The sequence below is a fragment of the Osmerus mordax genome, chromosome 24 (genome assembly GCF_038355195.1).
Source record: "Osmerus mordax isolate fOsmMor3 chromosome 24, fOsmMor3.pri, whole genome shotgun sequence".
Taxonomy (NCBI): domain Eukaryota; kingdom Metazoa; phylum Chordata; class Actinopteri; order Osmeriformes; family Osmeridae; genus Osmerus; species Osmerus mordax.
In genome coordinates this window covers 5,257,556-5,284,026 of record NC_090073.1, presented here as the reverse complement: position 1 = coordinate 5,284,026, position 26,471 = coordinate 5,257,556, and the positions used below count along the sequence as shown (strand labels likewise).

At 50.0% G+C, this 26,471-nt stretch overlaps 2 protein-coding genes across 2 annotated transcripts; one reads left to right on the top strand and one right to left on the bottom strand.

The window, feature by feature from the left end:
* Positions 1-754: 754 nt before the first annotated feature.
* zgc:63587 (uncharacterized protein LOC393431 homolog) lies at positions 755-23,005 on the bottom strand. The gene is given in 12 exon segments (XM_067227584.1): positions 755-2,087; positions 3,990-4,047; positions 4,288-4,371; positions 4,748-4,893; positions 5,079-5,180; positions 16,286-16,403; positions 16,526-16,660; positions 17,630-17,753; positions 18,684-18,764; positions 18,968-19,076; positions 19,846-19,891; positions 22,851-23,005. Coding segments are annotated over 12 exon segments (1,224 nt in total). The 3' UTR covers positions 755-2,021.
* Positions 23,006-23,699: 694 nt separating this feature from the next.
* cldn5a (claudin 5a) lies at positions 23,700-25,518 on the top strand. The gene has a single exon (XM_067227583.1). The coding sequence runs from the start codon at positions 23,885-23,887 to the stop codon at positions 24,533-24,535; it is 651 nt and encodes a 216-aa protein (XP_067083684.1). The 5' UTR covers positions 23,700-23,884; the 3' UTR covers positions 24,536-25,518.
* The last annotated feature ends 953 nt before the right edge of the window (positions 25,519-26,471 follow it).

Below are 26,471 nucleotides of genomic sequence, written 5' to 3'. Positions count from 1 at the left end.
GTGTGTTATTTGTAGACACAAAGTTTGTGAATTCAAATCATTATATTTTCAAATATGTTAATGAGGGGTTAGGATTAAGCAGCTTGTATGTTGTCCTATGACTGATTCAAGCTGATTTTGTGTTGTTTGATTTCTGTAGTAAAATAAATGGTAAACTGATTGCGATTGAAAAATTTATCTGAATAAATCATAGTTCTATACAATGTTTGGGAAGTGTTTTTCACCTATATACTTCAGTAACACATATCCATGATTACTCATTACATGTTTTTTAACTTTAGAATTAACCCCAGAGGAGAGATATGTGTTCACATGATGTCATATCCTGTCTGTGTTCTACATCCTCTCTGGTGCTGTGACTCAAATCAAATCAAATTTATTTGTATAGCCCTTTTTACACGCAAGCATGTCACAGAGGGCTTCACATATGCCCATAGAACCGCCCCTCAACCAACCTAAACCCTCAAGGAAGACAAGGAAAAACTCCCAAAAAACTCTCAACAGGAGAAAAAAATGGAAGAAACCTTGGGAGGAGCAATTCAGAGAGGGATCCCCTCCTCCAGAGACGGTTGGTGAGAGAGAGGTGACTGACAGTCTTTCCCTGCCTCTCATCTACAACCTGATGCTGTGAATGTTAAATCAACAAATCTTTGAACATAAGTACAGAGAACATGTTGGAAACTGGAGATTGGCCAGTAACTTACATAACCCATTTTGGACATGTCCCACCTTATGAAATCACAAGAAGAAAATATATGTTTAAATTCTCATTTTATTGATAACACCATGACACATTTCTTTATGTTATTTAAACATTATTAAGATCAGATTGAGGACACTTGGAGTGGTTTGAAGGCCTGTTATCATAGGAGAGCAGGTATAAAAAGGTTATAGGCCTATTTCCGGACGTCAAATCTAACAGCTCATCTACAGCTGAACTGAACCTGAAGAAAATGAGGTCTGACAAAAGCTTCTGAAGCAGTGAGACACACGACTAGACCAGTAGCACTCCGTTACAGAACAGACATACATGCCGTTTAGCCCACATACAGTACATCTCAATTCTCTCAGTCCTAGCCTAGTTGGGAACTCTCCCACATCTCTCTCACCTCCTCACCCACCAACGTCTTCTAGCCTCCCAAACTCACTGACCTTCCTCTCGCCCCAACAGAAGAAACATGGTTCGGTCCACGCTGAAAATCAACACTGCAAGGACTTTCATCTCAACACTATAATCAGTCATTATAAGATCCCTTTCTGTACACATACTGGGGAAAGGCATCATATAAAGTTGCATTACATTCATATATTATAATAACAAATGGGAAAACTAATTAAGACGTTTTGCAGAGCATGGACAACATGTAAAAACAGAAACCGTTTCAACTTTCGTTTAGCCTAATTGTTTTTCAGGTGATAGAAATAGACAGTGCCGCTGAAAGGACACTTCTATAACTGTAGCTAATGCTGAAACCAACAACATGATCCAGACATTCATGTAAACATTGAATTGCTAGTATTGTCTGAACTTTAACCATAGTACCGTTACAATGTGAGATCTGCTGTTTACACAGATAATAAACCACATCATGAAAATGATCCATCTGAAGAAAAGGACACTTCCACAGAACAGAACCACACACCAGCAACACTTTCGGCCTAAATATAAAGTTATAAAGTGAGTCATCCATCAAATCACTTTGATGGATGATGAAGTCCTGGAGGAGGTTCTATAGTACAGAAGACAGATTAGCTGATTGGTTGGTTGGTATTGATTTAGGTAGAAGGGCTAGGGGTGGAGGAGAGGGCAGATGGAGAGAAGAGATGGAGGAGAGGAGGATGTGTCAGAGATGGGTGGAGAGGAGGAGAGGGGAGAGAAGGTGGAGGAGTGCGGTGGAGAGGAAGAGAGAAAGAGAGAGGAGAACAAGGGGATGGGTGGAGTAAAGGGGGCTGATGGAGAGGATGACGTAGAGGAGAGGTGACGGGTCGATGACCCCCCCCCCTCCCCCTCCACTCCTCTTTCACTCATCCCCCTTCATGTTCATCTGCGCCTGCATCTTAGTAATCATCTCCTGCATGCGCCTCAGCTGCAGAGAGAGAGAGAGAGACAAAGAGGAGAGACAGAGAGAGAGTGAGCAAGCGAGAGATAAAGACAAAAACACATTCAGTGGGTTATGTGTAGTTATGTGTTACGAGTACTTGAACATCAACACCTAACCCTTTGGGCAGTACCTCCCTCTAGTGGTCAAGTAAGAAACATGCGTTCAAGCTCAGGTGTCAGTGTGTCGCTTGTTGCTTCCACCTGATCTTACCCATAACGGGATTCGAACCTGATGTCCTCTGACTCACGAACGCAACGACTACCTCTATAGACACCGTTTTAACCAGCTACACTGTCGAAAAGCTAGCTCTTCGATGATACGGGTGGGGAGAGAGGAGAGAGCTTTTAACCAAAATTAAACTGGGTTACACGTGCCCTGAGACAAGACACCCTGGGAGTCCAACAGACCACTGATTCCTCTCTCACACTTCCTGTGGTCGGAATGTGGCCGCTCTCACACCAACACTGGTCGGTCCACTCTAGACTGGGTCAGGCTGCAGTCACATGGTGGGACGTGTTCATGTCCACACAGCCTGGCTGCTGGTTCACCAAGCTGCTAAGCAGCAGGAATGCAGGCATGCTGGGAGGTAGACAGGAGCTCCCAGAAACACACAGGTCAGGTGACGAGGAGTAGGGAGAGAGGAAGAGAGGGGGAGAGAGAGAGGAAGAGAGAGAGGACTAGAAGGGGAGAGACAGAGGAAGAGAGGGTGAAAGAGAGAAGACTAGAGGGGGAGAGAGAGGGAATAGAGAAGAGAGGGAGAGAGGAATAGGGGGGGAGAGACAGAGGAATGGAGGTGGAGAGGGAGAGAGGAATAGGGAATGGACCACACACAAACTGAACGCAGTGAAGTGAACACAATCCAGGTCTGCTTCAAAACTGCTTAGTGTGTACTGTGTATAGGTTCATCTATAATCTGTAACCTCCTTGTGACTGACCTTTCCTGAGGACAAAACCAGTCAGTCAGCCGGTCAGTCAGCCAGCCCCGGACAACATTCTATACATCCCCTCAGACCTTTTCCACCAGATAACTAAGCCAGACAGGAAATTATGATGATGTCACATCCTGTGCCAAGGCTTGCGTGTTGACCAACAGTCCTGACTGCACCGCGCCCCTGTACATCGCCCCCGGCGACACAAACAGAGCCAATCCAGAGCCGTCAGGAAGTGCGGAGCCATGTAGAAGCCAGTGACGGGCTCTGGTGGCGACGGCTGGTTCCCAAGGTAAACAATGTAAAGCAAGATGGTGGACGGGGAGAGGGCTGGAAGCTCTTGTGCGTCTCTCCTAACAGAGCGTGTCAGGACCCGACGTATGGAGAGCCTCGGGGGGGACTGAGTGTGAGCGGGAGCTTCCTGAATGGGACCCTCCTCTTCCTGTCTGAGACGACACAGGACTGCCCCTCCTCCAGCAGGGGGAACAACCACAGAAGAAGTCAACGACTGAGTTACCAGATGCTGACAACCTGAGCCAGTGTGACGTACATATTGTAAAGTATGGGGTGTTGATTCGACAGCCGATTTGCTCAGTAGTGAGACAGTATATCCCTGTGTGAGACCCTGTATGTGGCAGTGAGACAGGTATCACAGCAGTGAGACAGGTGACCCTGTATGTGGCAGTGAGACAGGTATCACAGCAGTGAAACAGGTGACCCGGTATGTGGCAGTGAGACAGTATCACAGCAGTGAGACAGGTGACCCGGTATGTGGCAGTGAGACAGGTATCACAGCAGTGAGACAGGTGACCCGGTATGTGGCAGTGAGACAGGTATCACAGCAGTGAGACAGGTATCACAGCAGTGAGACAGGTGACCCGGTATGTGGCAGTGAGGCAGGTATCACATCAGTGGGACAGGTATCACAGCAGTGAGACAGGTACATGCATCCTCTCACCTCCATCTCCTTCTGCAGGAGAATCTGGTCCTTGTCCACCACATCTTCCTCAACATCCCTGCAGGAGAGGAGAGGGGAGAAGAGGGGAGGAGTGGAGAGGAGGGGAGGGGACAGGAGGGGAGAGAGGGAGAGAAGAGAGGATAGTAAAGAAGGGGTGAAGAAAGGAGTGAAGGGGAGAGAAGAGGCAAACAGAGGGTTAGCACTACGACGTTTGAGAGACTGTGTCTTGGTGGTGCATCTGTGTGTCTGTGTGTGTGTGTGTGTGTGTGTTTGTTAGTGTGTGTGGGCAGTATCTCACCTGCCAGCTCTCTTCAGTCTCTCGGAGCGGAAGTTCTCATAGTGCAGGTCCTGGGTCACCTCCTGGAGGTCCTGCATGTGGGTGCTGCAAGACACACGCACTTCTCTCCTCAAACACCAGGTGGCAGCAAACGTCAGCTAAGATTCCACTAAGAGCCTCTACACAGAATGCTACCTTCTCTCATGTCATGACTTTAATACTGTCCCAACAATGCCTTAATCCATCCTTTTGGTACCTTTCTACAGTTCTCTATAGACAGAAAATGATGTACAGTCTTATCTAGACTTTAATCTTGACATCGTTCTCACTCCGCTTCGCTTAGTTTCACAAACTGAAGTAGAATGGAACTGGAGTCCTCAGGTGCTGTAGAGTACTACAGGCCCGTACCAGTATGACCCTCTCCCTAACCAAAAAACGACACTACCCACAATTCCCATCCCATGTTGCCGCGGTGACTCACACAAGCATGGTGCGCAGTTTGAGGAAGTCATTGTGATCGGGGTTCTCCACCTCCACCACGCCCCACGGGTACAGACGACCACGGATCTTCTTCCCTTTCACCTCGATCAGCTGGTTGGAGCCAATCACAGCAAACGGAATGCTGGCCTGGAGGGAGGGAGGGAGGGAGAGTGAGATAGAGTGAGGAAGGAAGGGAGGGGTGTGGGAGCAGAGGAGAGGAGACAGAGGGATGATATGGAGGGGTTGCAGAGGAAGGGGTTCGGCAGCACAGGCGGATGATGTTCTCCCCTCACACACACACACACACACTCCTGGACGGGGTCCAGTCTCACCTTCAGGACCCTGGTCTGCTCCTTGAACTCCTCATCTTCATCCGAGTCGGCATCAGGCAGCTGGTAGATCCTGATCCCATGCTCTCCGATCTCATCCAGGATCTGCAACACGCAAGCAGCACACGGGTCAGAGACCAGGGGTCGTGACCCCATCCCGACCCGCGCGGGAGAGGGGGCGGGGCAGCAGGTGGATGTGGGTGTGAGGTCACTGTGGTGGAGTCACAGCCCTCGTTGGCAAGGTGACTGCCATCCCTCCTCTCTCTCCAACGTATTCAGAGAGGATGAGAGGAGGCAGAGAGAGGGGAGGGGGGAAGGGCTGGTGACATAATACCCTCGACTTCGAACCAAACCATCTCACCCCCAAAATCCCCTCAACCCCCCCCCCCCCCCCCCAACTGTCTTCGACCGGTTTCATCACCTCGTTGCGTTTGCGCGACGCTCCGCGAATTAGGCGGCCATCTTGTGTTCCCCTAGGGCCCCAGTGGCTCTGACTGGCCTTATTACTTTCAAATCAAAACAAGCTGGGAGGGGAGTTGCCCCACAAGGCGGTCAGTCGCCTGCAAATACCTGGTGTGGTTGTTCTGCTACAGGGCCCAGAAGTTTAATTAAAGTCACTTCGGGGGGGGGGGGGGTAAAGCGTACAAAGTAAAGCGTTTGAGCACAGGAGTCAGTGTGTGTGTGTGTGCAATGTGTGTGTACGTGCGTACGTTTAACCCTTCTCCCCCCTTCTTTGTTCTAAGCCCCACCGGGGCAGAAATAGGCCAACAAAGGCCTTTCTTCCCCCAGCAGAACCTAAAAGGACAGGCAGTATTTATTATCACTAAACATCAAAGTGTGTTTCCTTCTCCGACATCAGCTCGACTCACAATGCAACAAACTCACATCACAATGTGGCCTTACGTAAGCCTGGCCCCCTCCCGAAAATGTTGCGGGCTTGTTTCCCTCACTTTTGGAAGGACTTTCATGTCACATCGAGAAAAGGACAGCGGGAATGAGTCAGTCGAGAGTCTGGGAAGTGACTGTAGATTTTTCCCTCCAGAACAGCCTGCTGTTTCGGCTCCCTGTTATGGCTGCGCCTTGTTTTCTCAGCCAGCTCGGCTCACAGGGGTGTGTGCGATGGGGGGGGGGGGGGGGGGTGTGTGTGGAGGAGAGGGTATTGTTAGGGACCACATCTCAAAACAAACAGACCCTTACCAGACTAAGAGGAGAGCATGACATGGGACCAGGTCCTCGCTTCATGACTTACAACACACACACACACACATTACACAGAGACTCAGGCTACAACACACAAACACGCATAGTCCGCTAACATAAGGCCGGATAAGCATCAGTGTGCCGACCAGAAGGTTTTGGGAAACCTTACAGGGAGAGGAAAATAAACAGATATCACGCACAATGGCAGGAACAAACACACAAATAACTCAACTGCTACATAAAGGCAGAGGAAAACGGAGGAACATGCGGCAAAACGCTGAGCAGAAAAACGTGAGAAATTTCTGTGAGAAGGATGGAAAAGAAAACGTTTCGAAACGACTGAACCAGGCAGCGCACGCTGAAGCACACCCAGGAGATTCTGTTCCGCATATTCCCTAGAAGTGAGACTTCCACGCATACAAAACATACCACAACAACATTCCCCGCTGAGTTTAGACCCACTTTCTAAAACTGGACTCCTGGACGAGACCAAAAGCGCCGATGGGGCATGATGACACACACCTCTCTATTTACCGGCTTGCCCAGCCCAAACATGCTAATTGTTATTTACCTGGGTCTACCTGGGTTTAGCTGGAGCATAACATCTATTACCTTGCTAACCACAGGTGTAATAATAACAGCTGCCTAGGTGTCTGAATCACTGCCTACTGTCAATCCTTGCCTACTGGAGGGTCCACTGGAAGATATTCGGAGATACCACAACTCCAGTTCATCCCGCTGGTGTCATTGAAGTCTAAATGCAGCCCAGCACATCCTAGCCTTCCCTCCCTCCCTCCCTCCCTCCTTCCCTCCTTCCCTCCCTCCCTCCCTCCCTCCCTCCCTCCCTCCCTCCCTCCCTCCCTCCCTCCCTCCCTCCCTCCAACTCTCCTCTCTCCCTCCATCTCTCCTTCCCTCAATACCTCCTCCCTCCCTCCATCTCTCCCTCAACATCTCCCTCCCTCTCTCCCCACAGTTGGAATAAAGGAACCATCAGACGAAGACATGTCGCAAAATCGGAGATGGCCCACCAGAGTTCCTTAGGAGGAGCAATCAGCCACTGTGCACCCCCAGCCCTCCTACACCGGCCTCTCCTCTCCTTTCCTCCTTCCAGTAAGCTGTTTTTATTGGCACACACACATTGGCACTGGGAGGCCATTTTGATTTAATGACTATCCTGTTCCGCCTGGAGTTCCCAGTAACAGACTCCCTCCTTCCCTCCTGCTTTCATCTAAACCTTTCACCTCCATCCATCCCTCCTTCATCCTCCTTTCAACTCTGTCCTCTCCGTCTTCCCTCCCTCCCTTCGTCCGTCCGTCCTCCTCTCTCTCTGTGTAATGTTATGGTTGGCGGCGCGCGTCGGGCCCGACCTATCAGGAGGTAACAAAGGCCGCCGTGTCTCGGCGCTAATCAGGACAGGAAGTGAGAGACAAGAGATGCAGGGCCCGGGATGTGTTGAGGCCCCAGCTGACGTGATGGCCTGTTTGTGGAGCTGAGGGGGGAGGAAGGGGGGGAACGGGTCCCGTGTTTCGGGAGATGGAGGGGGGGGGGGGGGGTGAAGAGGGGAAGATAAGAGTGGAGAGGAGTGAGGGGGAGGAGTCTGAGAGGGGGGTCAGTCGAGGAGAGCGACAGTTTAAAAAGCAAAACACAAAACACAGATTAGGGGAATGACAGCACCAGCGTGGAAAACAAATGCTTTCAACATCAGCAAACTCATTTTGCGGTTCAGGAACAAATCCTGTTGTTCCAAGCCCTCCAGATATAGCACAGCTGTGGGATGGGCAGGCTCTGGAACAGCAGCCGCTGGTACAATGGTGTTGGTGTAACCTCACGCTGGGCCTGGGACCCAAGACCCCCCCCCCCCCACCCCACGCCACCCCACCATCACACCAGGTCCAGGAACAACAGGTCCAGGAACACCGGAGCTAGACCAGGTCCAACCAGGGCCAGTCACATTGGGTCTAGTCACACACACACACATACATACATTACACACATACATACATTACACACACACATACATACATTACACACATACATACATTACACACACACATACATACATTACACACATACATACATTACACACACACACACACACACATACATTACACACATACATACATTACAGACATACATTACACACATACAGTTTCTCAGCATTTCCCACCTGTGCCAGACCATCTGCACTGCCAAGTTTGTTTATTTGACCTGGCATTGTATGCGAGTCTGTACAAAGCTACAATTGCACCAGGGAACAATACTTGGAAGTAAAAAAATTGCACAGAAGCATTCTTCATGAAGTCAACAATGTGCAGCCTGAAGACCTCACCACTGCAGAAACAATGACAAGACATCTTGACAGTGTTGAGCACCAGGGGAGGGCTGAGGTAGGAGGAGCTCAGGACTGATGCTGGGAAAACATGTACGCAACCAGGCTACATAAACTAGCCCTACAAACCAGGCTACATAGACTAGCCCTACAAACCAGGCTACATAGACTAGCCCTACAAACCAGACTACATAGACTAGCCCTACAAACCAGGCTACATAGACTAGCCCTACAAACCAGGCTACATAGACTAACCCTACAAACCAGGCTACATAGACCAGTAACCTAAAGACGAGAGAATATGCTGACTCCTTGTTCCAGGCCCCTAACTGTTCCCCACAACAAAACAGCCTGAAGACTTCATGTGTTCCCCTTAAGACCCAGAGGGACAAACGAGTGTCTTTACAGGAAATGTCTTTACCCCCCTCCTCACCCCCCAGGGGTCTCATGGGCCACAGAGCCCCGATAATACCCACACGGAGGGGGGCAGGACGGGGGAATTATACCCCCATACCGAGTACTACACGCACACACACACCCACACCCACACACACACAAGCACACTAGTACACACACACACAAAGAAAAGACAAACACGCACCTCAGCATCTAACGGGCATAATCTGGCCTCAGAAAGACAGCAGGAGATGGATGAGTGAGTGTGTGTGTGTCAGTAGATATGTGTAGGGTGGTGTGTGTGTGTGTGTGTCAGTAGATGTGTGTAGGGTGGTATGTGTGTGTGTGTGTCAGTAGATGTGTGTAGGGTGGTCTGTGTGTGTGTGTGTGTCAGTAGATGTGTGTAGGGTGGTCTGTGTGTGTGTGTGTGTCAGTAGATGTGTGTAGGGTGGAGCGTGTGTGTGTCAGTAGATGTGTGTAGGGTGGAGCGTGTGTGTGTCAGTAGATGTGTGCAGGGTGGTGTGTGTGTGTGTGTCAGTAGATGTGTGCAGGGTGGAGCGTGTTTGGTTTCCAGTCTTGCACTCCTCTTCCCAGCCGCAGGTAGTCTCTCTTCCTTCCAGTCAGCATTCCAGAGCAGTTCACTCAGCAGTCAGAACGCCAATTTGGACTAGACCAGTACCCATAGCACCTCACACACACACACACACACACACAGAGGATTAAGCGATGGTACAGTTCAGACCACCCAGTTCCTCCTCTGATCACAGCTTGGCAATAAGGTACATAAGCTAGCGTCACACACACACACACAAAAGTGTCACAAAGGAACCATGTCGGCCAGGATACCCAAGTGATGACGTACCCCGCAGGTTTGGTCTGGTGTGGTCTGGCTCCCACAGCCAGCCACATGAAGCCCACACACCCTGAGATGAATCGGAGAGAGACAGGAAGCAAGGAAGACGTGTAGGAAATGGCCCAGGCCGGAATCAAACCCGGGCCCCTGTGTTGAGATCACAGGGCCGCGCCCCCTAAGAGATGGTACAAACTTACAACAGGGTAGATAGTTGTCTAGTGATGCAAGCCCTTTACATTTACATTTAGTCATTTAGCAGACGCTCTTATCCAGAGCGACTTACAGTAAGTACAGGGACATTCCCCCAGAGGCAAGTATGGTGAAGTGCCTTGCCCAAGGACACAATGTCATTTTGCAGAGCCGGGAATCGAATCGGTAACCTTCAGATTACTAGCCCAACTCCCTAACCGCTCAGCCACCTGACTCCCTTTACCGGTATAACATAGCAGTGCAGCTACGTTAAGATACTGTGCTGATGTAGCAGACCAGACATGCAGGGGCTTCGAACCCACAATCTGGGTCAAATACTCCCCAGGGTTAAACTGAGTGTGTTCACACAGGGGGCAGAACAGTGATTCCTTATCGCCAAGGCTACACCTCAGGACCTAGCATGAGGTGCTCGTAGCTGGACCTAGCATGAGGTGCTCGTAGCAGGATGTAGCATGAGGTGCTCGTAGCTGGACGTAGCATGAGGTGCTCGTAGCTGGACGTAGCATGAGGTGCTCGTAGCTGGACGTAGCATGAGGTGCTCGTAGCTGGACGTAGCATGAGGTGCTCGTAGCTGGACGTAGCATGAGGTGCTCGTAGCTGGACGTAGCATGAGGTGCTCGTAGCTGGACCTAGCATGAGGTGCTCGTAGCTGGACGTAGCATGAGGTGCTCGTAGCTGGACCTAGCATGAGGTGCTCGTAGCTGGACGTATCATGAGGTGCTCGTAGCTTGACCTAGCATGAGGTGCTCGTAGCTGGACGTAGCATACGGTGGCACAGTTCTGGTTTTAGCGTGCTGGCGCCGGAGGTAACAAGAAGCCGGGTCAGGATGGTAGAAAACTCCGGCTGCACGTTTGTCTTCCTCCCGGGCTCTTCATTCCCCGGTTCCAAGCCTGAGAGAGGCCCCTGTTTAACTCAGCCCAGCTCTCTCTCCTCTCCCATCTGTGTGTGTGTGTTGTACTCATTTCTCCAGGGGGAGGGGGAAACGAGTATTTATTGTTCTAATCTGTTCGGAAGCGTGGGGTAAGACTTGGCACAATCACTGGGCAGGGGTCAGATAAATAAATAACCCTGCAGAAGCCCGCGTGTTTGAGACACTGTCAGGAAAGGGAATGCGTATCGTAAGCACGTCCGGATACACACACGCACACACTGTAAACACACACGCATCTCGGACACACGCGCGCCTTGGACACACGCACGCACGCACACACACACACGCAACTTGGACACACACAAGCGCACGCACCTACACACATGCGCTTTGGACAGACACACATACTTGTACACACACACACACACTGTGTTTGTTAGCCAGGATGAGGTCGTAGTTGTTGGACCTTTACCAAGCAGCGCCAGCCTGAGGCAGCATGAGTGTGGTGGATGCTAGCGGTTCAAGCTTTTAATCAAGTCTACCCTCTCAACCATCTCACTAGCTGACACCAGCTAACGTCCTGTTGTTTTCCCTCTCTCTCTGTTAGCCCCTCAGCTAGCTGGGGGAGTGTGGAGCTCGTGTTTATCCACTTGTGAACGAAGTGGAGGATGAAGAGGGATGGCACGCAAAGGATGTATATAGAAGGGGGAAGAGAGGAGGGGGTAGGAGGGGGGGAGAGAGGGGGGAGTGGGGGAGGAGAAAGAGAAAGGAGCGAGGGAGGGAGAGAGAGAGAGAGGAGGGGGAGGAGGAAGGAGAGAGGGGGGAGTAGAAAGAGAAAGGAGAGAGGAGGGGTAGGAAGAAGGAGGGAGGGGGGAGTGGGGGAGGAGAAAGAGAAAGGAGAGAGGGAGGGAGGGAGAGAGGAGGGGAGGAGGAAGGAGAGGGGGGGAGTGGGGGAGAAGAAAGAGAAAGGAGAGAGGGAGGGAGAGAGGAGGGGAGGAGGAAGGAGAGAGGGGGGAGTGGGGGAGGAGAAAGAGAAAGGAGAGAGGGAGGGAGAGAGGAGGGGAGGAGGAAGGAGAGAGGGGGGAGTGGGGGAGGAGAAAGAGAAAGGAGAGTTGATCAATTGTTCCTCTCTTCGGCAGTGCAAGAACACAACTGGACCAGGGTCCCCCCCGGCCTCGCTGACCTCTGACCTATAGGGGGGGACCTGCAGTTGGAGGCCACCAATCTCCATAGACACACACACACTGTATAGGGGCCAAATTAATCCCACCGAAGCTCGTCTCCCAAGTGACATGTGACGTCTAAACCCCCCTTACTTCACATGTACCCTCCTCCTCAGTTAGTACCATGACATCCCCTTCAGGACCGCTGGTCGATGACATCACCTTCAGGACCGCTGGTCGATGACATCACCTTCACGACTGCTCCTCTGTGACTGCTCTGTGCACAGGACATATTGGACAGCCAATCCCCCCGTGTCTGGAACCCTGCAGTCACACCCTGCAGAGGGCTGCCCTCCTCCTCCAGGGTGGTGCTTCGTGAGCCGGAAGATGGTGAGGGTTCCCGTAAACGGGAGCCTATTACCTAGCACGGTTTCACTTTTACTTTTATTAGTCTCACTGAGTTCCAGTCTAAACCAGTTTTGAGTGTGTGTGTGTGTGTGTGTGAGTGCCCGTGCTGGGCAGCCTCAGATAACGAGTGAAGCAGGGCGGAGGTACTTTAAGAGTAAGCCCCATACAGGATATGACTGCGGGGTCCAGACACAGGGGATCAGCTGTCCAATCCGCCCTGCTCAGGACAACTTATGAGCTCCAGAACCCTGGCCTCTCAGCATGGGACACTGACTTCAGAGAGACAATTAAAAGAGGGGGGGGGGGGGGGGGGGGCACAGGTGGAGATGGGGGGGGGGCATGGAAGAGAGAGGAGAAGGTGGTGGAGAGATAAGTGAGTTGCACGGACCTAGACGCAGGGGGAAAGCGAGGCAAGGGAAAGTCAAGAAAGAGAGAGCGAGCGAAGGAGAAGGGGGGGGGGAGGGAGAGACCAGTACACCAGAGGCTCGTTCTGTAGCTGATAAGGCTGAAGTATGCAGGTCCTGAAGACTGTGATTTGTCACTGGAGCAGTCCCCACACATTACAGGAAACCTATATTGTTCTGGACAAGCTGTTTCCCCCTAATAATACCATGGGGGCCATGAGGAGCCAGGGGAGGGGGGGAGGGAATGTGGTGAGAAACAAACGACCCTAGACCAGTGAGAAAGTGCCAAGTGGAAAACAAATAAACTAATAAATATCAGGGTTGAACAACAATGAAGGTCATTAATCACTCCGTAGTGGCGGGCAGTCTGGCAGTTCTCTGGCAGCTTTGGAAGAGCTGAGAGGAGAAGCTGGTCTGTAGCTAGTCTAGGTCTGTAGCTAGAGAGGCTGGTCTGTAGCTAGAGAAGCTGGTCTGTAGCTAGAGAAGCTGGTCTGTAGCTAGTCTAGGTCTGTAGCTAGAGAGGCTGGTCTGTAGCTAGTCCTGGTCTGTAGCTAGAGAGGCTGGTCTGTAGCTAGTCCTGGTCTGTAGCTAGTCCTGGTCTGTAGCTAGTCCTGGTCTGTAGCTAGTCCTGGTCTGTAGCTAGTCCTGGTCTGTAGCTTGTCGAGAGTCTAGACTGTAGTTATTCTACATTGTAGCTAGCTTGGTCTGTAGCTTCACAGTCTAGAAGAGGCTGGAAGGCAGCAAGGGCTGTTAGCACGTACACTATCACACTAATCAATCACACTGCAAACGCTGTTCTGGTCCAACTGGGCCTCACCACTATGAGGCGGGGCCAACTCCACTATACTGCATCTAACTGGGTTAGAAAGATTACAAACACCCAGGAGACCTTACAAGTATACTCCCTTCTGGTCAAGTTCCTAGAATGCGGCCCTTTTAGGTAAACACCGCCACGCCACATCTAAATAAGGGGCTGTGTTTGGCTGTTATTACTTCTACTTCCTGTCAATAATGACTTCTCCAGGAACCAGATACCATTTACTTCAATTAGGCCATCCATGCTGTATCTGAATGTGTGTGTGTGTGTGTAGCTAGTCCTGGTCTGTAGCTCGTCTAGGTTGAAGCTAGTCTAGATTGTAGCAGGTGCTGGTCTGTAGCTAGTCCTTGTATGTGGCTAGCTTTGTCTGTAGTTAGTCTTGGTCTGTGGTTAGTCTAGATTGTAGCTAGCCTGGTCTGTAACAAGACCCTACCAGTTGTCCTTACTGGCCTTGTTCCTAGAATGCGGCCTTCTTAAACAGAGCTTTGATTGGCTGTTATTACTTCTACTTCCTGTCAATAATGACTTCTCCAGGAACCAGATACCATTAACCCCAATTAGGCCATCCATGCTTTATCTGAGTGTGTGTGTTTCTGCGTGGTAGTGTTTGTGTTTTCTAATACGTGCTACTGTGCGTACGTGTGTTTGCGGGGGCTCAGGGGGGGGGGAAACCATGGGAACCAGTTGTCCAAAGTGTGTACAGTAGAGAACGGGAGAGCAGGAAAGAGGTGGTGATGATGCTATCTCAGCATTCCTCCTGTTCCTCTCTCACCCCAGCCCGCCTCGCTCGTCCCCACCCCACCCCGACACAACATCAACCCCATGAGAACACAGACCACCACCTCAGGAGTGAGGTTACCAGAGAGAAAACTGCCATGTACCACGGTGGGCTACAACTGAAGACTATAGCAGGAAATGTGGCTTTGTTCATCTCAAGGACAAGTGGAACAATCATTAGGTTCAGGACAGGGAACCTACCCCAAGTGCCACACAGTTCCACCACCCCCCACCCCACACCCATGCAGTGCCTTGGCAGGGCTGTGGTTCCCAGGCAGTGGTCAGGGTGGCTGAGCTGAAGGGTCTCCAGGCAGGACACAGCTACTCTCTGGAAGGAGGCTCCTATTGTGTGGATCTGGTCACTACAGCTCCTTGACTGTCTGAGAGGCGCTATATCAGCTGTTTACACCGAGTCAGTGTGTGTGGTGTGTTTGTGTGTATGTCTGTCTGTGTGTGTGTGTTGGTGCGTGGTGTGTGTACAGGGAGATAAAGCAGTGCTACTGGACCCTGGCTAAGCACGCAGGCCAGAGCTCCAGGCCTACTCAGGCCTTCCCCAGGCCCAGGACAGGACCCCCCCCTGGGGGGGGGAACAGGTCAGCAGCTCTGAGGTCTGAATGGAGGACAGGTGGGGGGTCTGGAGCTGAACACCCAGACAGCTGAGGGGCGGGGGAGGTTGAGGGGCTGTGGCTGAAAGAGAGGACTGGAAAAGCGAGGGAGGAGGGCGGAGAAAACCCAGAGGAGAGGAGATAACCAGGGAGGAGGAGGAGAAGAAAGGAGAGGAGAGGAGAGAGAACAAGCTGTGTCACAGAAGCAGGAAATCCTATTTACACAGCCTCGTTCTCCTTTCTGCCCAGCATGAGTTATCAGCTTAACATATCTCTCTGGGGGGGGGGGGGGGGGTCTTTGTGTGTGTTTGTATTGTATGTGTATTTCTGTGTGTCTGTGTGTGTGTGTGTGTGTGTAGACCTGCTGCTTTGGAGAGATGAAAGGGAGGCCAGCCTGAGTAACCTGGCGACAGTTACAAGACAAGTGTGTGTGTGCGTGTGTGGGAGGGGGGAAACAGACAGCTGGATTGGATCCAGTAGGAAGCATCTGGAAGGAGAGGAGACTCACTCTCTCTCTCTCTCTCCCCATCTCTCACTCTCCGTCTCTCTCCCCTGAACATCAGGAGGAGTCGCCTATTGTCTGTAATCTTGCTGTATCATCACAAACATGCATCCATTATACATCAGCCCCCCCACACACACACACACACACAGAGGCCTCCAACGTGAGGACTCTCACACACTCACGGATGTCCGACTGGCTGTCTCTGCGCCCGTGTGTTAGCACCACGACGGGCCCCTGGGATTCTATTGGGATTCTATTGTTGTTCTGTTCCTACTTTCTAATGAGGACTCCATCTGGGGGGGGGGGGGGCTTAGAGACACCAGAACAGGGTTGTGGTGTCCTCCTCTTACCCTGGCAACAAGCACTGACACACCACACAGGAACTTTATGCAGCGTGTGTGTGTGTGTTTTTTTGTCTGTGTGTCCAGTCTGTGTGTGTGTGTGTTTTTTGTCTGTGTGTCCAGTCTGTGTGTGTGTGTGTTTTTTGTCTGTGTGTCCAGTCTGTGTGTGTGTGTGTTTTATGTCTTTGTGTCCAGTCTGTGTGTGTGTGTTTTATGTCTTTGTGTCCAGTCTGTGTGTGTGTGTTTTTTTGTCTTTGTGTCCAGTCTGTGTGTGTGTGTTTTATGTCTGTGTGTCCAGTCTGTGTGTGTGTGTGTGTGTGTGTGTCTTACCCTCCTCTTGAGACGGTCCCTCTCTTTCAGAGTCAGTGTGTCCGCCTTGGCGATCACTGGGACGATGTTGACCTTGCTGTGGATGGCCTTCATGAACTCCACATCCAGGGGCTTCAGACTGGAGGGAGGGCGGGAGTAAGTTAGATCTGTGTGTGCTTGTGTGTGCATGTGTGTGTTTGACTGTGTGCATGTGTGTCTGCATGTGTGTAAGTCTGTGTGTGAGAGGGACTGTGTTCTCACCCGTGACCGAAGGGGGATATGAAGTAGAAACAGCAGTGAACTCTGTTGTCCACTATGTGTCTACGGTTCAGTCCACTCTCATCATGCAGGTAGCGCTCAAACTGCTGGTCGATGTACTGGATGATGGTTCTGAAGCTGCACACACACACACACACACACTGATGAGGCTAGGACAGGAGGGTGTGGACGATCATGTTTCCCAGAACAACCACCACACACCGTACATTTACCTCAGCCCCAGACCATAATATCACTGGCCTCTAAATCAGAATCAGAAAGGGGGTTTAATCGCCATGAAAGTTTGCACAGACAAGGTATTTACTTTTACATAAATCTTGAGGGAATCTAAAGCACAGTTAGAGAGAGAAAGAGAGAGAGAGAGAGAGAGAGAGAGAGAGAGAGAGAGAGAGAGAGAGAGAGAGAGAGAGAGAGAGAGAGAGAGAGAAAGAGAGAGAGAAAGAGAGAGAGCGAGAGAGAGCGAGAGAATGAAAGAGAGAGCGAGAGAATGAAAGAAGAGAGCGAGAGCAAGAGCTTTAGCAAGAGGGAGGTAGAGAAAGAGAGAGGGGGGGGGGGGGGGGTGGGAGAGATGGGAAGAATGTATAGAGAGACGGCAGGGGAGAGAGGGAGAGACAGGAGAGGGGGAGACAGGAGAGGGGGAGAGTCCACATGCCAGCACGTCTGACGAGCAACAGGAAACTGAGCCAGGGCAGGGAGGAGGAGGAGACGGAGGAGGGAAGATGCTCAATGTTTTTCAATCGAGCAACACAACCCGGAGTGCTCCCAGACACCTCCACACCCCCGCGCTCCAGAGGGGAGGAGGGGGGGGAGGAGAGGGGAGAGCACAGGGAGAGTGGAGGAGAGGAGGGGAGGAGGAGAGTGAAAGAGAGGAGGAGGGGAGGAGACTAGAGTGCGGGAGTAGAAGAGGTTGGGAGGCAGGGAAGGAAGGGAGGAAGGAAGGAAGGAAGGAAGGAAGGAAGGAAGGAAGGAAGGAAGGAAGGAAGGAAGGAGAGAGGAGGGAGCACTCAGTACTGGAAAAGGAAACAACAAAAAGATTTGATTTGAGTGTCAACATTGTATGGACCAAGCACACACACACACACACACCAGTCCTGGCTGTTGATGGCGTCTCCGTATCCAGGGGTGTCGACCACGGTGAGGCGGAGCTTCACTCCTCGCTCCTCAATCTCCACCGTGGACGCCTCGATCTGGACTGTCCTCTCTATCTTCTCTGAGGAGGTAGGGAGAGGGGGAGGAGGAGGAGAGGGGAGAGGGAGGAGGAGGAGAGAGGGAGGAGAGGGAAGAAGGGGAGAGAATGAGCAGGAAAGATAGGAGGCAGAGAGAAAGAGAGGAGGGAAGGAAGGAGAAAAACATGTTTCTGCCGTACAGCACCTTATTTAGGAAGCCACAGACGTTGTGCTGTATGCTCATTAAGAGATGAGCCTCGCAGAGCCCCAGTGCTGAAAACAAGCTGAACTCTTCTATTAAGAGAGGCTTCTGGAGAGACACGGGTGGAGAAGTTTCATAACTTTAACATCAAAACATCTTCTTTACAGTGACTGACTCAGGAGCAGCTTAGAGAGCTAAGCCTTGCCTCAGGCCACAATAACCCTGGTCTAGCCCTACCCAGACAGTCTTCCCCCCCCCCCCCCCCCCCCCCCACCCCACCACATACCCCTACATACTGCCAAACGTTGAATACTCTACCCGTACCTCCCTTTACCCTCCCCCGCCTACTTCCTGAACCCAAATTGCCCCTGCCTATCTATATTTAGCTACTACTACCTTTTACTACTCTATACCCCTACCTGCCCGTAAATACCTTTGTATATACCACCACATACCTCCTACATACCACTTTATACCCCCTACATACCCCCACATGCCCCTGGTCCAAGTAGATACCCCCTACCTACCCCCCTGATCCCATTAGATGCCCTCCCTGTCTCTTGTCAACAGTAACACACATTCTCAGCATTCTGGATGCTTCAGGCAGGAGGCAGGGGGCATGAAATCAGACATGCCTCCTTTATTACAATGTGTACGTGTGTGTGTTTGTGAATAACGTGTGTGTGTGTGTTTGTGAATAACGTGTGTGTGTGTGTGGAAATAATGTGTGTGTGTGTTTGTGAATAATGTGTGTGTGTGTGCATGTGTTTACCTGCAGCTCCTGGTATGTATCTCTCTGGGTAAAGGTCCGTCAGAAACAAGCTGTTGATCAGAGTAGACTTGCCAGTCCAGACTCCCCTGCAGAGACACAGACAGACAGGCAGACAGACAGACAGACAGACAGACAGGCAGACAGACAGGCAGACAGGCAGACAGGCAGACAGGCAGACAGGCAGACAGGCAGACAGACAGACAGACAGACAGGCAGAGTCAGCAGAGAGGCATGGATGACGGCAGGTCAGCAGATCTGATCCTGGGCTGCTGTGTTGGGATGACTTGACTCACCGACGACCATGAGGGTGAACTCAAAGCCCTTCTTCACCGACTTCCTGTGGACCTGGTTGGGGAGGTTCGCAAAGCCAACGTAGCCTGCAGCCTCTGGGAACTGAGGGGGGGCCCACACACACACACACAGATTCCGAAACACACACAGATTCCGAAACACACACAGATTCCGAAACACACACAAACGCACATACAGAAAAATACAAAACATGCACACACAGAGAGACACGCACATATGCAGAAAAACACACAGAAACACACACACAGAAACACAGGGTTCAGCTTGTAGGTCCTGCTGTACTGTACTGTATACACATTGAGAGTCAGAGAGACTGACATTAGTCATTTCCCCCTCTGGCCTGTGTCCATCATACAAGCTAGCATTCTCTACTGTGTGTATGTGGTAGTGTGTGGGTGGGGTGACTGGGCAGACCACTGTGTGTGTGTGTGTTTGTGTGTGTGTGCATACTATGTGTGTTTGCATGTACAGTGTGTAGGGGCTCTGTGTGTGTGTTTTGATAAATGGGTTCATTAGGATCAAGATGGGGATAAAATGCCAGAAGCCATAAGGCTGTTGATGTAATAGTAGCGTTTATACAGGATATCCTCCCTTTAAGTGCATGGGCTAGGCCAGCCTGATGTGTGTGGGTGTGTGTGTGTAACTGTGTTGTGGAGAGAGAGAGAGGAGAGAGGAGAGAGAAGAGAGAAGAGAGAAGAGAGAAGAGAGAGGAGAGAGGAGAGAGAGAGAGGCAGAACAACAGGAGAAAGAAGCACCACACTGCTCCATCCCATCAGAACCCTCACAACGCCACACCAGGCCGGACGTCACCTGCCAGGGCTGATCTGGGGTCAGATTGGGATTCACTCACCTTCCCTTTCTCTCCAGGCTGAGACATGACGACTGATCCTGGACCTGCTGTTGGAGACACAAGAGAGACGATGCGTCAGAACACAAACACTACTGGGAACACTATCTCTCTCTGTCTCTCATTCCCTCTCTCTCTCTGTCTCTCATTCCCTCTCTCCCGCTGTCTCTCATTCTCTCTCTCCCTCTTCACACAGTGAGATATCATGAGTGTGTCTGGGAATGAGAGACAGTGTGCATGTGTATTTTTGTGTATGAGAGAGCGAGTAAGAGAGAGGGCGTGAGGGTGTGTGTGTGGTCCCATTCTAAAAGGCCCTGTAGTCGCGTTATCAGAGCCGCTGCCGTCGGACAGACTGAGCGATGAGGGTGAGGGGAGGCCAGTGGGCCGCGCTGACCGGGTCCGAGAGGGGAGAGCCGCTCCACTGTTACGCGAACCCATCCGAAGACAGAAACCAGAAACGCCTCAGGGAACTCTAGATTTTCACACTCCTCACCGCATAGTTGAACAGACGGGTCTTCAATGATCCTGTGTGTGTTGATCAAATGGCCTTGTATCCTTCCAGACAATCACTCTCTCGCTCTTCCCATCACTCCCTTCACTCTCTCTATCACACACAATCACTCTCTCGCTCTTCCCATCACTCCCTTCACTCTCTCTATCACACACACACACCGTGAGGGGCTGTTCCCAGTGTGGGAACAGGCATTAGCAAAGTCGTGGACGAAGAGAACAGGACCATTATCGCCGTGGTAAAAGCACAAAGACAACATGACAGGAAGCAGGCAGCATAATACCCACATAATAATGGAGACTTAATCTGCCTGCCTTCTGGGGGTGATTAATACACACACACACTTGCAGAACTGAATGTTACCTTCACAAAGACACACACACAGACACTTGGAACACTCAATTGTTGCCTTTCCACACAAACTCTAATTAATAAGCCTCACGTAGGCCAAAACATGGCTATCACATTTGACCTGAAGGAGATTAAACGGTTTTAGCCTCGAGTGGAAAAATGCCACCTTAGCTAAGCCAAAGTCCCAGCATGTGAGGAGTTTGTACTTGATTTATGAGTTGGATTAAAGCCATGAGGGGAGGGGGGGGGGAATTAACATGTTCCTTCTACCAACAGACTAGACCAGGGAGGGGTCAAAATGGCCACAGTTGAGGACTGTACATTTGTGTTCTGGTTGTGAAATGGAGAAAAAGCCCGCTGGGAGTCGATGCATTCACGCGCCTGTGTCACCACGGCGATGTAGTGCTTCCTGTAACAGCAAGTGAACAAGAACAGCGGTGGGACCAATTGTCTGGCCTGGGACCAGGCTGCTCAATCAACTGCAGATGAGAAAGAGAATCAAGTTTGGCATGAAGGCCTTCTACACACATACACACAGAGATTGAAAGGGGAGTTCCTGGCATGACTTGACTCTAATGAAAGTAGCTTACCCAGGGGGGAAGGGGGAGGCTGCGATGGTGGGAAGCACCGACAATAACATACAAGATGGCAGCCATGTCTAGAACCGGGTCTAAGAATTGACAAAGCACAACACGGCACAATAGCCGGAACGAGGGGACCTTTCAACTGGAAGGAAACCCGTGCGGCTCTTCATAATAAACACACAGTTTAAAGCACAGGATGATAAGGCTACGATGATGCAGACCGAGAAAGCCATGTCCAGGGACTGAGGAGGTAGGGGGTGCTGGGGCCATGTTTCCCAACTCCTGTACACCCCCAGCCACCTACAGCCGTCAGACTGATTCATGGCTTCTTGTTTCGTTCACACCATTGAGGAGGTTTCAGTCCATATCTCAGCACGAGTCAGCAGGATACACCACTCCTATGGCAGCCAGGTCAGAAACAGAACCGTCCAGACCAGAACCCACCAGAACAGTCCAGAACAGATCAGACCATACCCATTCAGAACACATCAGACTCGCCTAGAACAGACTCGTCCAGAATAGACCAGACACGAGACACAAACACCCAGACCAGACCAAACTAAACCAGTTCGGTCCAGACCAGACCAGAGATGAATGCAGGTCATGAGGTGGGAGGTCAGTCTGGGGTCACCTGGGGGTCAGGGAACCAATACATCTGTTCTGCACCTTCCAAATACACTCGAACAGTGGAGGGAAACAAGGAGCTCATAAACGGGCCTGCTAGCCAAGAGATATGACAGCCGAGATGGATGATAACTCTTCTATAGTGGCGCTCCGCCACGTCTGAGATCACACACACACACACACACACACACACACAATGAGTGCCTGGTGGAATTGTTTCCTTCTGTTATTGTAATGTTGCCCAAAACATTAAAAAATTATTTTGTTTGAGGATGTGACACACAGAGGTCAAGAATACATCAGATCAGATGTTTTAAGTGTTTCACATCAACGCCCAGAGCATTCACAACCACACATTCTACGTTTGCTACAGAGCTGTGATTTATTTGAGTTGTGTTTTAAGTTTAAGTACCTTACATGTTGGATGACGTTGGCCTACAATAAGCATTGGAGTTACTTGAATGAGTACTTTTAAGTTGTATCTATTTTCTCCCAGAAACCTCATGTTTATTTCTGGAATGTTTCCACTTGGGTTGTTTGCGACAGTAGAACATAGCTACGTCCACACCCAGTCTGAGAAAAAATGTTCCATACCCGGGGTTCAAGCCCTGAACAAAATATAACGGACAAGCTATGAATTGTGGTCATTTTCATAATATTTGGAATAATATCGTGTGTGTTATTATATCTAACACCACATTGGAAAGGGAATATCCATTTTTTCGCATGACAGGCCTACAATGACACTATTTATTTCATGTCAAACTTCTAGCATGCAACAGTTGGTCTTCCGAGGAGGTTGTTATGATCCGTTTATCCGAACCTCCTAAAAGTTCCTCTCTCTGACTGGCATTGAAAACAGCGATTGTTAACGACCATTTAAATTCTTACCTGAGAGTCACTTTTATGTCAAATAAAGAAGAATGGATTTGTTTCCCCCTCGTCTGTCTATCCAAGACCAAGGAAGGAAGTCCCGGAAACAAAGTAGAACTCCACCTTCATCCTTGACGCTCGTTTGTTGTTGCAGGCGGGGCTTAGTGTCACTGTTGCCATTACGGCTCAAATTATGAGGAAGCTAACCAGCCATTTGCATCAGCTGTATGATCCAATATGACCGCTGATGTGTTACAGTTTCTCCCGAAGGCGACATTGTTGCTATTCCTTCAACGTCTAGACAAGCAGGGCGGGATTAAACATAATTAGACACTATGAGAAACATTGGACATATTATGCCTTTAACACAAATACCGCTAACAGGTAATGTTTTATAAAAGTAAAATAAAACGATAGGACACTCTGCTCAAAGGAAACATGGCAAATTTAGACTATGTTTACATATTTACATTTTATTGTTTCAATAACTTTGAGACCACTGCATGTGTTTTTAAACACTGAGACTATCTACTAACCCTATATGGTGTAGGGGGGTAGTATAGTTCAGTTCATTAAACTCTGACTTTGTATGTAATTGACTTTGACATTTTCTTACTGAAAAACAAGTCTATCGTCATCCCCTCTCCCCAGCCCGGCTCCCCGTACAGCCTTACTCACGCCACATAACTGTTCACACACACAATACGCACTGGACCGCTTTGTTCATTCTTGTCCAATTTCCCTGCCTTCTCATTGGTGCTTTGAAGATGCGATGGCAACCCATTGGGTGAAAGTTTTTCCTCCAGCGTTAACACTTGTAGAGTCCCCCCCCCCATCCCACCCCGTACCAGCACCCCCGTCCCATTGATATCCATGCACCAGCACTATTCCTCCAGTTGTTTGTACAATCCGTCAGTCGGTTAACAAAGCGAGTAGAACCTGTATCCACTTGTTCGTCCGCGAGAGTGATGTGCGAATAACAGACTACCACGTTTCTGTACAGCTATAGGTCTCGAGGAGAAACAACAGTTTGCTTTACACACAGGAAGGAACTTTTTTCCACGTTCTTAAAGTACATTTATTTCGAGAAGAAGCGAAGATGGTTTCGGCCGGACTGGAGATCTTGGGGCTGGGGCTGTGCGTATGTGGCTCGCTTCTGGTGATGGTGGCGTGCGGGCTGCCTATGTGGAAGGTGACCGCGTTCATCGAGGCCAACATCGTGGTGTCACAGACCATCTGGGACGGCCTGTGGATGTCTTGCGTGGTGCAGAGCACGGGCCAGATGCAGTGCAAGGTGCACGACTCCATCCTGGCGCTCACCCACGACCTGCAGGCGGCTCGGGCGCTCACCGTCATCTCGTCGGTGCTGGGTGTGTTGGGGCTCATGGTCGTAATCGCCGGGGCACAGTGCACTAACTGTATCCGCGACGAGAACGTCAAGGCCCGGGTGGTGAACGCCGGAGGGGTCGTCTACATCATCAGCGGACTGTTTGTTCTGGTGCCTCTCTGTTGGATGGCCAACAACATCATCTCGGACTTTTACAACCCACAGCTGCTCTCGTCCCAGAAAAGGGAGATTGGAGCCGCGCTCTACATCGGCTGGGCGGCCACGGCGCTGCTACTGATAGGGGGCTCGCTTCTGTGCTGCTCCTGCCCTTCCAGCGGTAACACGGGCTACTCGGTCAAATACGCACCACCGACAAAACGGGCCACACCGAACGGAGACTACGATAAACGGAATTATGTGTAGCTGTATCGGATCCCCTACCTGCTGTGCGACTACAGGCTGTGCGTAATTGTGGTTTGTAGTCTTAAAAGAACTCGTTTTTTTTTTCAAGAAAAGTTTTTTTTTGTTTTGTTTGCACCGTCTTTTTTGACTCTGAACTTTGAAATCAATTGAAGTACACTGCCTGCGCCACACTGTCCTTTGTAAACACTGTTGAACAACCTTTTCATTCATCTGTTCGGTCTCAGCAGGACTAACGGGTATGGAGACCAAATACTGTCTGTGATAGACCGTTACAAAAAAGGAGCGTTTGTTTAAGCTTAGGCCAATCTGTAGTTGTACGAAACTGTTGTTTTTTTGTATAAACAAATCTAAGTTCTTTGTTCTCATTTTGAAATGTCTAGCATCGTCAGAAGTTTGTTTCTAAAAAGTCACTGGTTTGGTGCAGTCCAGATTGTGCGAAGATGCAGCATAAGGGGGTTGTTAAGGACAGCGATAATAACTCAGCAATATTGCGGAGCCTATCCTTAACAAGAGCACCATAAGTAGACTATGTGGAATCACCGGAACTTGTTCTCAACACACCGGTTGAGAACAAATACAATTCCTAAAAAGCGCATAAATAGACTTCAAAATATCCTCAAAAATCCAGTAGTGTGCAGCCTAATATTGGCAGCATCCGTCAAACGACAGTTAGTTAAGAGGCGCCACACCTGTTCTACAGACCCAGGCTCTTTCAGGAACAACTAAGATTTTCTTCAGTTTTCCAAATATTCTTTGAGCGCCTGCGTACTTTTATTTTTGAATCTAGGCCTACACTACAGTGCTGTAGCTATGTTTTTTTTCTATAAGTTTGATGTGTAGGAGTAAACTGCTGTTAAAGTGGTTTGGTTTTTGTGAGTGTTTGATGTTATGATTCATATTTGTATTTGATGCAATATTCTTACTTTATTTTTAAGTCAATTTGTTACATTGAGATTAAACTGACTCTATGGTCTCAAACCTGATCAAGTCTAGTGTTTTTTTAATCACGTTATTGAATAGGCCTTTATTCCACCACGGTCAAAAAGTCACAGAACAACTAAGTACATGGTGTTTGGATAATATTCCAGACATGCGCATATAGTCTGCACTGCCAGAAGCACCCCGTTCCCAACGCAGATGCTCTAACCCCCACGGAGGGAGAAAGTATTTTGACGAACCATAGAAATCCAGATGACAATGCCCATTCAGCGAGAGTGGGGCTCCGCTGTTCAGCACACAATACCACCACCACCCCCCTCCCCCCATCCCCCTTTCAAACCAGCTCTCCCTCAGTCGCAATGTGATGTAGGCGTTCAAATTGGGGGGCTAGGGAGAATTTCGGGAAACTTCTTCCCGCAAGTCATTCCTTTATCTCCCCTTCCCGCCTTTGCACTGAATTAGAATGGTTGTTTGTTGGAAAATAGAGGCTCCCTTTAAATTGTGTGTGTGTGTGTGTGTGTGTGGGAAGGGGGGGGGTTAAATTAAATTATATATTTCATTATTTGTGGGAACATAAATGTAACATTGAGCCGGGCATTTCAGATGGCATCATTCATCACAACTGTTCAAAGCTTAGAGTGGATTTCCAAAGCTTACATACTTTCACTGGTAAAAAAGACTCTTAGTGGGTCATATGGCCAACTTACAACTATTAATTCTACTGGTTATTCACCATAGTTAACATATGGGCTCAACAGATCTGAACTGGAGTTTTAAGATACATTGAGAGTTTATTACAGCAGGTAATGTGACTGTAAGTGAGTCTACTAAAACATTGGTGTGTTGTATTGTGTTCATGGCCTGCTCAGATGGGGCTCCCATGTGCTCCTGGACTGGACTAGACTGGACTAGACTGGACTAGACTGGACTAGACTGGACTAGACTGGGCAGGGAGATGGAATGGGCTGGTCTGGTCTGGAGGGTAATGCTGGCACTG

What these genes read in the sequence shown, in the direction of transcription:
- cldn5a (XM_067227583.1), top strand. Translation starts at nt 23,885, where the DNA reads ATGGTTTCGGCCGGACTGGAGATCTTGGGGCTGGGGCTGTGCGTATGT.